This window comes from Lodderomyces beijingensis (assembly GCF_963989305.1).
Source record: "Lodderomyces beijingensis strain CBS 14171 genome assembly, chromosome: 2".
Classification (NCBI taxonomy): Eukaryota; Fungi; Ascomycota; class Pichiomycetes; order Serinales; family Debaryomycetaceae; genus Lodderomyces; species Lodderomyces beijingensis.
Genome location: NC_089971.1, coordinates 395,553 through 409,549, shown reverse-complemented (window position 1 = coordinate 409,549; position 13,997 = coordinate 395,553). Strand labels below are relative to the sequence as shown.

Below are 13,997 nucleotides of genomic sequence, written 5' to 3'. Positions count from 1 at the left end.
GTTCCGGTCCGCTTGGCTGCGAAACTCTGCCACCAACACCATCACCACTACTACTTCCATTACCCATTACCCGTTAACCATTACAGTTCCTACAGTAACTTCGGCAAGCCGTTGGTAATTATAATTATTGGCGCGGAGCCGTGTTAACCCCCGTTTTTTTTCCTTTCTTTCTTTTAGTTCTTTGTTAGTTGACACTTTGCATAACTCCGTATCCAAATACCAGTTGTTCCCGCGCCAAATTACATTTCCTGACACTGTGACTGGACGCTAGTGGGTTGGTCATCACACCAACGTGGAATAAACGGTTTTACTCATACCTCTCTTTTTCTCTTTCTCTCTGTGACCAAACGGCCTTAGCAGGTGTGTGGGTCCCGTGTTTATCCTAACAGGTTGATCTCGCTTTTTCTTTTGCCTTTCGTTAGAAAGCACACCGCTATCTGACTTATCAGATCACTCACTTACGGGGGGAAGCTGCCCTGTCACACCTTTTCAGTTATTTTATTTTTTGTTATACTACTGAAACCAGGATCAAGAGTCCGGATTATAGCAAAGCGATGTTTGTTATTATGATGGAAAAAGAGAGAGAGGGGGGAGGGGCAAGCGGGAGAGGATTGTGAACCCTGATTGTTCGAGCATGGGAGAGGACACACAGGATGTGTTTGGGTATGGAGTTGCTTCGAATTTTGAAGAATCTCGCAAACAGACAAAAAAAAAAAAACTACTGAAATGGCATTTTTATGTGCGCAATATCCAAATGCACAAGTGTAGCTTTCTACCCCCCTTGAAGCATGTCCATTATATAAATACGGCATCAAGTGTTCTCGATGTGAAAGCTACTTTTTGTCGATGAAGTTATACCAGATATCTGAGCGCTCTTACAAGTATATATAATCACCGTTTCAGAGATGTTGAAAGCTATCGTTCGTAATCAGTCTAGCCGCTTGGGTACACCAGCTTTTGCGCGGTTAGCGACACCATCACTTACAGCCGTCCGATTTGCAACAGCCACCACCACCCCAGCGATAAAACAGCCCACCCCTTCTCCGCAAGATGGAAAAAGCCAAGAGGAAATCAACAAGAATCTCCCCGTTGATCTGATCAACGTTGAAACTCCCAATTTTGAACCGGGCACTCGTGGATTTTTCGATATCAAGACTCGAGTTTACAATAACCAAGGAATCATGGAAAACGACGACGACAAGTTTTTAACCAAGGCTGAGTACAATCACGTTGAGTACACGGAGGCTGGCCTTCATCGTGTCAAGGTTTCACACAGAACCCCTGAAACTCTTGGAGATAAGGTGTGTTGGAACTTGACCATGACATGTCGTAGGATATTTGACTTTGTCACTGGGTTCCATGAGCCGGTTACTGGTGAACCAGGGGAGTTCTTGGGCACAAGATACCAGATGACCGAGGGTAAGTGGATGACGAGGGTTATTTTCCTTGAGTCCATTGCTGCAATCCCAGGAAATGTTGCGCTGATGCTTCGTGCCTTGAGATCATGCAGACTCCTCAAGAGAGACAAGGCCTGGATAGAATCACTTAGAGATGAAGGTATGTTTTTCTTTTGAAAGAATTATTGGAAAATAGAGCTCATGGTTGTTTGTCATTTTACTAACTTGTTTTTTTTTTTTCTTTATTTTAGCTGAAAATGAGAGAATGCACTTGCTTACTTTCATCAAGATTGGAAAGCCAAGTTGGTTCACAAGAAGTATCATGTACGTTGGCCAAGGTATCTTTACCAATGCCTTTTTCCTCATTTACTTGATCAACCCCAGGTACTGTCACAGATTCGTTGGAACTTTGGAAGAAGAAGCTGTGAAAACTTATACTCTCTTGCTAAAGCAAATGAAGGAAACCGATGAGCTTCCATTGTTTGACAATATGATCATTCCTACCGTTGCTGTTGACTACTGGCCCGGTTTAGCTCCAGAGTCTAGCTTCTATCAGCTTATTTTGCAAATCAGAGCCGACGAATCCAAGCATCGTGAAATCAACCACACTTTGGCCAACTTGGACTACGACAATGACAGGAATCCGTTTGCCTTGCAAATTAAAGGTGTCGACAAACCCCAACCCAACATGGGTTTGGATGTGGTGAGACCTAACGGATGGGCAAGAAAAGATTTGATTTTGTAGAGATTACGTATAGAGCTGTTTTATTGTTACAGTGTGAAAATCAAAGCATTGAAAATTGTTGGACAAAAACTCTTGAAAATATGACAACTTAATGTGAGTATGTTTGGCATTGTGGTGATCAAGAACGTCCTCCCTCTCCCTTCCCTCTCTCCTTGCAGCGAAAGGTATCCCGGTAAGAAAATTGACCACCTTTTTGCTTAAATCCGGTGCTCATGCGTCTCCTCTTCTGCAACGAATCTCGATTCATCCTTATTGTGAATTTTTTTTTTTTTGGCTGCAAATCCACGTAGCCTCGATACTTTCAAAAGAAAAGGTTGCAAAAAAAAAAGTAGACGCCTGAGTTGCGCAAAAAAAAAAAAGAAAAACTTGAGCTAGGACTAAACAAGAAGACAAAGTCTGGAACATCCCAAAACGCGAGGCTCCAATTGTGCGGGAATCTATTACGACATGCTACTATGTAAAACTCGAGAGCAGTATATGATGATCATGAGTGAATGTTTCTTGAACATGTATTCCGTCTTTCTTGGAGACGCCTGAAGCAAATCAGATAGCAATCACCTGTTATTTTGACAAAACCAGAAAAAACGCGATATGCATGCGTTAATTTTGCTGATCATTCATGTTACTTTTTTGACAGGTATATGGGGAAGTGGACTTCAGTGACTTGAGCTTCGTGATTTACTTCGTTCACTGCGTGCTTGTCTTTTTTTTTATCGGGCGTGGTTCCACTTGTGATGATGAGGTCGGGATAGCTAAAATGGGTGCAAGAGACAGATTCTAAGGGGAGATGATAAGAGCTACAACCGACAAAGCCTGTCTTGGAACCACTTGTGTGGTTGAAAGCTGGTGGGCAACCAGATGAATTGCTGCGGAGTCACAATTCCTTTTTTGACATGCGCAGAAGCACCATACTTCAGTGGCTTCATGGGGAGGCGTGGAGAAAAGGAAGGGGGGGGGGGGGGGGCTTCGAACTAGACTGGAGCTGCGCCGAGGAGTTGACCCAGCTGCGAGAGTCAGAACTTATCCAAGGGATTGAGATTGAGATTGTGATGGTGACTGAGTTTTTTTTTTTTATTTTGAGCGGTTGTCAAGACTCTGAAAGTGTGAGAGGTAGTGATGATTGATTGCACCCTTGAGGATAATTCACACTAATAGCTGACCATGTGAGGAAGCGAGCAAGCATTTCAAGGCGGAGTAAAAAGGGGATGCTGAGGAACTTGGATTGCGCTTTTTTTTTTGAGTTGGGTGCTGTCGCTGTCATGGCGTTTTTTGATGCACCCAAGGGGAGACTGTGAGGACTACTGCGATTGATGCTACTTCAAAGCATGTCAAGGAACTGGGATTGCGCTCCCTGTGGCTGTCATCGTCGTCGTGATGGCTTGGTGATGCACCCAGGAGCGTCGAGCTTTGACCGCAAACTTGGCTCATATGCTACATTGAGGCACTGATACTGAAACTGAAATTGAACTGAATTAAGCATGCACGGGAAAGCCAGTGTACATCACCGAAAGAGATATTCATGCCAAAGAATTAAGATTGCATCTTCAAGTGGCTTGTCTGGCCCTTTTTTTAAAAAAACAAATATCAGGTAAGTAGCTTGAGCCCTGTTTTTTTTTTTTTTTTTACTTATTCCACTTTTGGAAGAGATCGTACCACATTCAAGTAAAAATGAATGGACACGGGGAGATGATCTGGTCACAACTTATTTTGAGTTCGTTTATTCTTCCGGTCGGAGAAGGCTAGAGTTTATTGCGCATTCTGTTGCAGAATAATAGAGTTCTGGCCGTTGATACATTTTGCAGCAATCCTTCAAGCGAACAAACCGCGCATCTGCATTATTATCCGTTCATGACAAAACCCTGCAAATCCATCCAGCGATTGGACGTGTTCCCGTTGCCAAATAAGGTGCCGTGAGTTTTTTGAATGTGCTTTCATTCACTGGGGGTTAGCGAGTGATCTCCACTCGAAGTTCCTCCCCGTGCCAAAAAATAATTTCGTTTTCCACTTGTGCGCCCTCACTGAAAAATGTTGGTCGCTTATGCATCCCATATCAAGCCCCAGAACGCAAAAAATTTGCAGTTTTTGCAAGCTACAATTGTCTTATCTAAGCTTTCTTACAGGGCGGGGGCAATGAGGGGCCGGTGACTGGAGTCTTGTGGGCGGTCTAGATTTGGATATCTTAGGGCAAAAAGAGAAAGAAAAACTGGCTCAGCTAGAGGTAAGGGGGCGGAGAACGGGAAATATTACGGGTTAATGCATAGGTGTTCATCTTTTCGCCTAAGAAACATTTCACTCGGGAATGTGGTGAGAACTTGGCTGCGTCGATGAAACTGCGGCCCCTTCCTCTCCGACAATGTTGTGTCAACATGCACTTTTATTATCGCTCCGGGATACACATCCCAAGTTCACAATTCCAAGACAATTATTTCAAATGCATTTTTTATAAAGTCCCAGTAACCAAATAAAAAAAAAACAACAAAATCTACTCTTTTGAGATAAGGTTGAATGTCCATGCAGCTGGGGATTGAAGAGCATGCATCTGAGTCTAATTGAGTCGATGCAAGATTTGCAATTGACATATTTGTTTCCAACCACACGCCCTACACCCACATTACAAGCACTATACGCACTGTGCGCACCATACACATTGCACGTACGAGTCAGACTGAGGATGTAGATGTAGAGGCCTTCCCCCTTTTTTTAATATCTCTTGCTTTTCATGAGCTAGCACGAGAAAAGGAAGTGGTACCAGTTCTAGCTAGATATGAAAACTGGCGACGTTGAAGTCAACAACAACAAAAAAAAAAACAAACCAAATCAATTGTAAACAGGTAGATGAGACCAGGTGTTTCTTTGCGCAGTAACCGCTGATCGTCAAAGAGATCGCCGCTTTTTTGTCGCTGGTGAAGTATTCTACAATGCTTCACCATTCCTTTTGGGTTTGGGGCTCTTGGACATACAGGTTCAGTAGTTCTTTCCTTCTCTGCAATGAGTTGTCGACGCTTCTCTTTCTACTTCTTCAAGTTGTGCAGAACATGCACTGGTGGACTCTGTGCCTAGGTTTTCAAAGCCGCGGTAACTTGGCGCTGGAGAACCGAGGGGCATGTGTGAGTGAGAGTGTGTGTAGGTATGGTCAATTTCTCATACTAAGTCGAAACCTGGCTGATGGTGAATAAAGTAGAGATGGACACTTCCGACTTATCATGCATCGTGGCTCTGTAACCACAATGCTGTGCGTTACCAGATTCCTGTTTTCCCGATATTGGATCTGAGTCTTCCACGACTTCCGCCTTTTGATTATACATGATGTGCTTGCTGTCCAGCCAAGGGGGGGGTGCGAAATTTCAATTCATTTGGGTTAGTATCTTGTTCGCCATGCTTTGAAGCCTCCAATAGCCGTGTTCTCATCCGTTCGCTGGTGGCGTGTTGAAAATATACAAAACGTGGCTTTACGAAAGTCGACATAATGAAGGTGTGGGTGCCAGAATCCATGACGTGGAAAATTACCTCCGCCAGTTTTTGGTACCGTCTTTTAATAAAGTTGTACTGTCTTCTGTACTGCGCGCTTCTTCTTCGGTTACACGTTTGGCTATGTTCAAGTGGCAGAGAATCGCGTGATGCACATATCCGTCTAGCAAAACAAAAAAAAACCCTCTCTCTCCGCGGGGAAATCTGATGATGAACCAAACCTCGCAAAGAAGCCAAGTCTTTATCATCTTACCCGTTTTCTTACTTTTTTTTTTACCTGGCTCAGTTTCATTAATGGCAAGCTAAAAAACAGGCGACGCTGTGAGACTTTTTTTTTTTTGGCTTAAACACTGTCGGAGTTGTATACCTGGAATACCTGAATGCGATCGATAGCAACCCTGACTTAGCACCTAGATTGTTCACCCTCCTCGATATCTTTTGGTAATACCGCGCCAATTCGGCAACTTAGAGAGAGCGAGAGAGATTTGGAATTGGGATTTGGGGGAATGGATCTGTCATGTTGTGGGGACTAAATCTCTCCGAATGAAGCGCGCGAAAAAAAAAGGGAAAACGCATCAACAAAGATTAAGGGGGGGTTCAAATCTGCAACCCTAGCTTTCTTATATATGCCTAGCCAGAGATAAAGTTTGAGGTTGATTACCATGTTTCCCATTCCCGAGACAATTTTGAGGTTAAAACTCTCAGGGAAGGGGAAGAATAGGTAGATGAAGCAGATAAACGCCCAATGAAAGTCATGCCTTCGAAATGTAAGCTCCTTGTCAACAAAAAAACAACCTGATTGTGCTTGTGGAACCAACCTGAATGAGTAAGTTCTCATATACTCAGGGCCTTCTTTTGCGAAGCAGACAACCCTCCTCTCCACGCACATTCTTTTTCTTTTATGGACACCTTTCTACACCAACAACAGCAACAACATCTACAACAGCTGGTCAGATAGCCGCTCAATTACAAACCCACATTTGTGATTCTAGATTACTTTAATTCACTGCACAGCTTGCATGAAGCACTTTGCTCATGCACCCTCTCTATTATGTAAAAGGCCACCCCCCCCCCCCCCCATCCTTAAAAACTACTAACTGTTGAGTGTCGCAAAATTGACGGATATAGGTTGAAACGAGACATCAGAGACAAAGAGAAAAGATATTGTTTTCACGACACATGCCTCTCTTTTTTTTTTCCCTTCGCACACACCACGTCACACCAAAGCTACAGTTTCTATAAACTCGCTCAAATAGGCTCTCCACGCACCCACTAGCTACATCAACAAAGACAACAACACCATCCACTCAAGATTGAGTCCGGTTCCTCTAAAAACGAATTTCAGCTTTTAAACAATTAGATACAAAACGTTTAGAATCTTGAAAAAAAAAAACTATATTTAAACCCCTCCCGAACCCTCTTCCGTTGTCCAAAGAAAAAAAAAATTTCAACCATAACATATTTGAAGAAGAGTTTACAACAACGTTTTTTTTCAAGAACATCAAAAATTTTGTTGGTTAGCGAAGGGCAGGTCTTTTAACGTTGAAGCCATATCCATATCTATATATATTGTGTATTATGACAACTGATTACAGAGATCCTTTGATAGATTTGCTCAGCGGCGCAGTCGAGTCGCCCCTGCCCAGCGCAGATGACATCCAACTAATCAACAGAAACGGTTCATTTAACGGTGCAGCTGGTGGTCATCACTTGTATCAACAACATTTCCCGCAGTTTCCCAATACCCAGATTCCTCACACCCCGGTGTTGAACCACCAACAATACTATAGCAACAACTTTGACTTGACCACCCCAAACGACATTAGCTCTTATGAAAAGATCCAGGAGTTGGAAAAATCTCCTCCGCAACTGGCGGAGAACAGAGCACCAGGGCAGCAGCAACAACAACAACAACAACAACAACAGCACCAGCTTGAGAAGGAACAAGATTTCGACTTGCAGCTTTTCAACAGAAACAACACACAGGTACCACCCATGGAAAAAACGCTTCCACCGATGCCGCCATTATCCGAGTCTGTCTTGCCAAACACTTTGAAGCCCTTGGAGTTTAATCAAGAAATCAACCCATCCAAGCCACCTCATATTCAAATCCAAGGGAACCCAGCCAAGCGCAGAAAAGAATCCACCGGTCCCAAGGCCAGGCCTGCGTTTGTGATGAAGATTTGGTCCATGGTCAACGACGATGCCAATAGCGAATACATTAGATGGAACGATGACGGCAAAACTTTCCAGGTTTTCCACCGCGAAGACTTTATGAAGATTATTTTGCCAAAGTACTTTAAGCATAATAATTTTGCAAGTTTTGTTAGACAGTTGAACATGTACGGATGGCATAAAGTCCAGGATATCAACAATGGCACGATGAACCAAAGTTTTGACAAGAATGGCTCGGACGAAATCTGGCAGTTTGAAAATCCCAACTTTGTTAGAGACAGAGAGGACTTGTTGGACAAGATTGTGAGAAACAAAAGCACCTCTGGCCAGGATGAATTGCTTGATGCTCCTCATGGCAATAGCACCAGCAGCAACATGTCGCTAATCTTGTCTGAATTGGAAACCATCAAAATGAACCAATATGCCATTTCCGAGGACTTGAGAAGAGTTCGACACGACAACAAGATGTTGTGGCAAGAAAACTATCTCAATCGCGAGAGACAACAAGTGCAAGGACGCACTCTAGACAAGGTGTTGAAGTTTCTTGCTGCCTCCTACGGCAATAAAAACAACAACAAGCTTATGGATGCAAACAATTTCCCGCACCAAGGTGGGAGAAACTCTCCCATGTTGCACAGGGCGCAAAGCCAACCACCTGAGGAGCACGACCAGCATCGTAGTAAGCAGAAGAGTGCGCATGCCAAAGACGATGAGCATATATCACCAACATACCAGTCTCCAACATCGTCCGAGACTCTGCTGGCCCGGCCACAGATGCGCTACAAACCAAGACTACTCATTGCCAACCGCGCTTATTCTCGAAGACCATCAATGTCAAGGGCCCAGTCTTCTCCTGCTTCTATTGAGGAAATCATTAGGTCGCACAACATGCCCGACCCGGCCGAGGCCAGTGTCAAGAACATGTACCAGCACTGGGTAAACCAAGAGCTGGCGTCGTCGCCCCGTCTCTTGTTCCCCGAGTTGAATGCTCCCGTTTATGATAATATCGAGTCTGAATTGAAAAGCTCGGGCCAGTCGATTGAGCAAGTGCAAGATTGGATAGAGAAATTGAGCCAGCAGCAAGAAGCTACGTTGGCGGCCAATAACGGCGACACGAATAATAGAGAATCGTTGGATCATTTCAACATTGACGACTATATTCAGAATGGAAGCCCCGCTGCTTACCACCAGCATTTCTCACCAACGCCTCATCACCCTCAACCCAATGGCGGAATCTACTCTAGTCAAGCATCTTCAGGCAGGAAGAGAACGATTCAGGAAATTTACGATGGTAACGACGAGTAAATTCAAGAATGGAACCTGTTTTCCTGTTTGTATGTGTGTACTTGTGCTTGTTGCTTGTGTGTGTGTATAAATATTTATTTTAGTTCTCCACGGCGGATATATTAATAGATGAGATACGATTCTTTTTTTTTTTTAGAGTCCATGTGTGCTGTATTGCTAGCCATTTGAAGCCTGGAGACACAAGCTTTGTAAAATTTGATCAAGGGATCGATTGGATGAGATCTTAGAGTTGCTCGTGGCCCACTCTCCCCTTTTCCATAACTCCCTTTGCATACTTCCGCCCTGGGACTTCCCCCTAATACGTCGGCGCTCCCACCTTGCGTGTGTCAACAGTTCTAGATCCTCCCCCGCCCTAACCGGCAACCCACGGCACCCCCCCTGGAGTAGCAATTTTAGCCTATTTGGTGCATGGAGAAGTAGAAGTGCTATCGACACAAACCTCCAATTGCGGCTAGTTTAGACTTGAGATTCGCCATGTTATGGCGGTGTTGTAATGGCTTTGGCTCCTGCATCGCCACACCAACAACACCAACAACGACAACAAAAGGTGAAATGATATGATGTCCGTTCTCTGTCCACCATTCTCGGTTCACTACACCCCCCCCCCCCATCTGGACATGAGAGTGTTGGGATTATGGGTCCTTGCTTCGTATAGCGCTGGTGCATCTGATCTCACGAGCCCCGTGGTTTTTAAACTTTATGCACATGCTTGCATCAGGCCATGTTTATGCGTCGGAAAATGCGCGATGCACCTCCATGACGAAAAGAAAGTTCGCACATAGCTATAACAAAGCGCAAACGTAAATTCAGCTGAAGGCGGGGGAGAAACGGAGGAAATTGGGAGATAGTGGAGATTACGTTTGAGGTGAACGTCTTGTTGGTGGGTTTGTTTAGATCTCCGCACGTGATCTCTGAATCCTAATTTTGTTTTACTTGTTGGAACCGGTTGTGTGATATATGTATCTGCCGCAAACACCACACCGGGAAGTTCCCAAGGGTGTTTACGACAAACTGCTGTTGGTGGTTGTTGGCACATGTTTGCTCTCGGGGTTCGTCAGTAAGGGAGGGAAGGAAAGAGGCCAGTCTCTTGAAAAACGCTCTTTTGTTGTCCACACTTTGAACAATGATGAAAACACGATTTACTTTCCGCGAGAACAAAACGGAGACTAGTGGACTTTGTCAATTTCCTCATCCTTTCCTTATAATCAACCGGTCCAACTGCAATAGCCGTATAAATCAAGCCAAAGTTTGCATGTTGTCTTGACGGACCACACCTCCACCTCCTACTTGTGGTGGTCGGTTGCGCGCACGGAAAAAAAAGACGACAAAGCTGGCCAGCGCAAGTATCGCCTAATCGAGGCGAGATGCGAGATTGTTACGCACCTCTTGCTCTTTGTCTTTTTGCGTGTGTGTGGCACGTGACTGTTTCCCGAGGTGGCTTCAAGAATAGCCGGTATTCGTAGCGAGAAAGAGATCTACCAACTGGCGCGAATCATTTAGGACATCAGGGGGCAACCTCTCTTCAGCTAGATATCTCAACCCTACTTCCTCCATAACCTCCTTATCCTCTATCTCTTTCTCTGCAAAAGCTTGACGGTCTCCTGTGACGAATGGGTGTCAAAACCTGGATTGATTAACACCTTTTGAGCCAAATTGCCATAGTAGACCCGCTACAAGCTCAACCTTTTATAGCTCGGAAATTCGTAGTTCCTGGTGCAGCAAAAAAAAAAAAAAAAAAGCGCAACAAGAGTTCTGTGCCTCCCACCAGTAGATGAAAATGAAAAGAAAACACCAAAATAGTTGAGAACAATCAAAGGTGCATGAAGCCAATAGTTCTCAATCAGTGAAGGTTCTTAAAAAGAACTTGCCCGTGGAATACCACCACCTCGACCACCACCACGGCAACAACAACAACAACGCAATTTTTTTTCTATCTTCACTTCTGCGCAAGCTGGCACTTAACGAGAGCGACAGAGAAAAAAAAAATTTTTAGCCTAACAACAAATTTTAACGCAACTCACGCTCTCTGTCTTTTCTGCAACTGACGGGAGAGAGAGGCAAAAGACACAACCACTTGTTAACAACTAGACGTTAACCAGCTTGACCCCATAGCCTGACACAACAAACACTACTACCTTAACCTGAGTTTCCAGCTGGATTACCTCTAGTGCCTGCACCGGCCTTAACCTTTGTTTTTTCTTCTTTTTGGTTAACATCGCATTTTGGAAAAAAGAAAGGCGCTTTGCATAACTTCACAGACGTTCGTTCGGAATCTTACCAAAAAAAAAAAAAAAAAAAAAAAAGAAAACGCAATAACGATCAGACTTTGCTGAAAGTGGCTTGTTCGTTTTCAATCACGGGAGGCCTCGATACCGAGAACCAGAGCTCGCTTCCTCGACCAGAGCTTAGCTCACCACGTTTTTAACCAAGACTAGACACTTGTTTTTCCGAGAACTGGGAGTAGTGCTTGACCGAGCGAGTTCTTCTAGTCAACACAAGGCATATCACAGATACATCAAGGCTGTGTTTGCCATTTTTGACCTCACCAGGGCCATCTTCCAAGTTTTATCCATTCAGCTCTCCATAAACAAGCACTCGTATCTTTTCAGAATTAAAAGAATGTCGGCCGTGACCGGGGTTTTGGATTTGGGGTTGCGACAGTCGGCTGGCAAGAGGATATACAGCAAGAACGGATGCAGAGAGTGCAAGCGACGCAAAATCAAGTGTTCGGAAGACCTACCGGCGTGTGCCCAGTGCGCTCGGTTGAAAAAGGAGTGCTCGTACCCTGAGCCTGGCGAACGCGTTCTTCGAGTTCTGCGAAAGAAACAGAAATTGCAAAACAACGGAGTCGATAATGACACTCCACATGACGACAGTATCAAAGTGATCAAGTCGGAACCGATTCCTGAGCAGCCTCAACTGCAGAATTTTTATTCTGTTATACCACCTCATGGGGCAGAACCAAGACCTTCCACGGACCCGAATTTCAATCGGATGGCGCCTCTCGCAAACGCGCAGCAGTTGCCGTACCCGTTACAAGTTCAAGAGAGAGGACATTCGCCGTCATTTGCTCCTGCGCCTCCTGCTCCTGCTCCTGCGCCCCCTGCTCCTCCTGCACCACCACCACCACCTCCTCCTCCTCCGCCAGGTGCCGCCCATTTGCCGGGGATTCAAGAACCGTTCAACTATGGCGCACCAAGACCACCTTATTTCAACCAACCACATCCTCCCATGGGCGAGATTTATAGGCGAGAAGACCCGTATGCAATAAGACTACCGCTTCCCCAGCTAAGCAGCTCAAGAGATACATTACTTGGCACCGGTCTCCACAAGAAACTAAACTATGACTTGCCCATAAGCAAACTAGCCAGGCCGGCCGCGGGTTCAAGATTAACGAGCTTACTCAACTCAAGAGGCGAGTCGCCAACAGATACCAACGGCAATGGCGCCATCTTGCCCACCCCGAGCTTGAACCCACCACAGGACGATCTTGGCGGATACTTGGACCAGACTGATTTGAGCGTGCTTGCCAATGACTTGAATAATATGGTCAATGGAATATTGTACGAGAAGAATAATGAAACAACCATGAGCAAGGAGATTAACCCCTCGATAAAGACCATCCATGCTGCAGACAGACTCAACCGAAACATCCCCGTTGACTTTATCAAGTTGGAAAATGAAGTAGATCAAGTGTATTTGGAGGAGTTTTATCATAGATTTGCCAAAATTGTCTTGCCGTTCTCCTCCTTTGACACTAGAACAAAGAGCTATTTCAATCCTGCACGAGATATCCTCTTGTGCAGCGCCGCCGATTCAAAATATGTCTTGGCTGCACTATTGGCCTTTGGCGCTAGATCAAAATTCAACACCTCAAGCAAGCGAGAAGATGAAGATTACTATTATTTGTATTTACTTGATTGTGTCAAGTTACTTGGACCGGCAATTGCCGACGACAAGACATTGGGCTCCAAAATTGAAAGCGTGCTCCTCACCGTGCTTTTACTTGCCGCGGCCAACGCAGCTAACCCCAAACAGGACTGGAGACCCCATTTAAAAGGAGCAAAGGACTTGTTGCGCAAGATTTCAAAAAAAACCAGCCATTCGAAAATATTCATCTTTTGCAAGAGCTGGTTCGTTACTTTGGAAGTACTAGCGGGTATCAGCTCGAACAGGGGAGGCACGTTGACCACAGAAGACGAAGTTGATGAATTGATCAATTCGGGAAGTGCCCATGAAAAGCGGGTCTTGACCGATTTGGGGATCATATTGGAGAATGGGTTCAACATCTTGGCAGGGTACCATAACGACTGCTACGACTATTTCGGCCAGTTGATCAAGATATTGAACAGAAAGCGGGCAAACATACTAAACACGCGAAACTCGACCGAGTATATCAAATTGTTGGCCGATCTACAACGACAAACTGAAATCCAGTTCACGGGAAATGCAGCAATACCGGGGAACCCCACCGTGCTAGTGGATCAGATAAACAATGACGCGACTATCTCCTGGATGGACGTGAGCCATCAGTCGTATATCCAGGCTGCCATGATTATCGTTCTTTCATCCTGTTTTGAAGAGCCCTACGACTCTCCGCAGGTGCAAGTTTTGACCGACTGCATACTCCGGCAAATTCTGTTTATTCGAGACTATAAGCCCACCGCCAGTAGCAAAGCAGAAACGGGGCTAATGATGATCCAATGGTCGGCGCTTGTTGCGGGAACCCATCTTGTGGCCGAGAAAGATAAGCAGACCATACGAGATTTCTTTGAGATGCTGTCCCGGGTAGGCTCGGGCGGCGCGTTGATCGCCTTGAAACGAGTCGAGCGGTTGTGGGCTAGAAGAAGCGATCCCAATTTATCCGACGACGGCAACGAATCAGAGGATCTAGTGTCTTATTAGGA

The 13,997-nt window shown here is 45.0% G+C and overlaps 3 protein-coding genes across 3 annotated transcripts; all 3 read left to right on the top strand. All coding sequences in view use genetic code 12, as the record gives it.

Moving 5' to 3' along the window:
- Window positions 1-905: 905 nt before the first annotated feature.
- LODBEIA_P13370 (uncharacterized protein) lies at window positions 906-2,142 on the top strand (the record flags this gene model as incomplete). Its single annotated transcript, XM_066971214.1, has 2 exons — window positions 906-1,557; window positions 1,649-2,142. 2 exons carry the CDS (start codon window positions 906-908, stop codon window positions 2,140-2,142), a joined length of 1,146 nt encoding a protein of 381 aa, XP_066828275.1.
- Window positions 2,143-7,188: 5,046 nt separating this feature from the next.
- Window positions 7,189-9,090, top strand: LODBEIA_P13360 (uncharacterized protein; the record flags this gene model as incomplete). The annotated part of the gene is made up of 1 exon (XM_066971213.1): window positions 7,189-9,090. One exon carries the CDS (start codon window positions 7,189-7,191, stop codon window positions 9,088-9,090), a length of 1,902 nt encoding a protein of 633 aa, XP_066828274.1.
- Window positions 9,091-11,709: 2,619 nt separating this feature from the next.
- Window positions 11,710-13,995, top strand: LODBEIA_P13350 (uncharacterized protein; the record flags this gene model as incomplete). Its single annotated transcript, XM_066971212.1, has 1 exon — window positions 11,710-13,995. The coding sequence occupies one exon, from the start codon at window positions 11,710-11,712 to the stop codon at window positions 13,993-13,995; it is 2,286 nt and encodes a 761-aa protein (XP_066828273.1).
- Window positions 13,996-13,997: the final 2 nt, after the last annotated feature.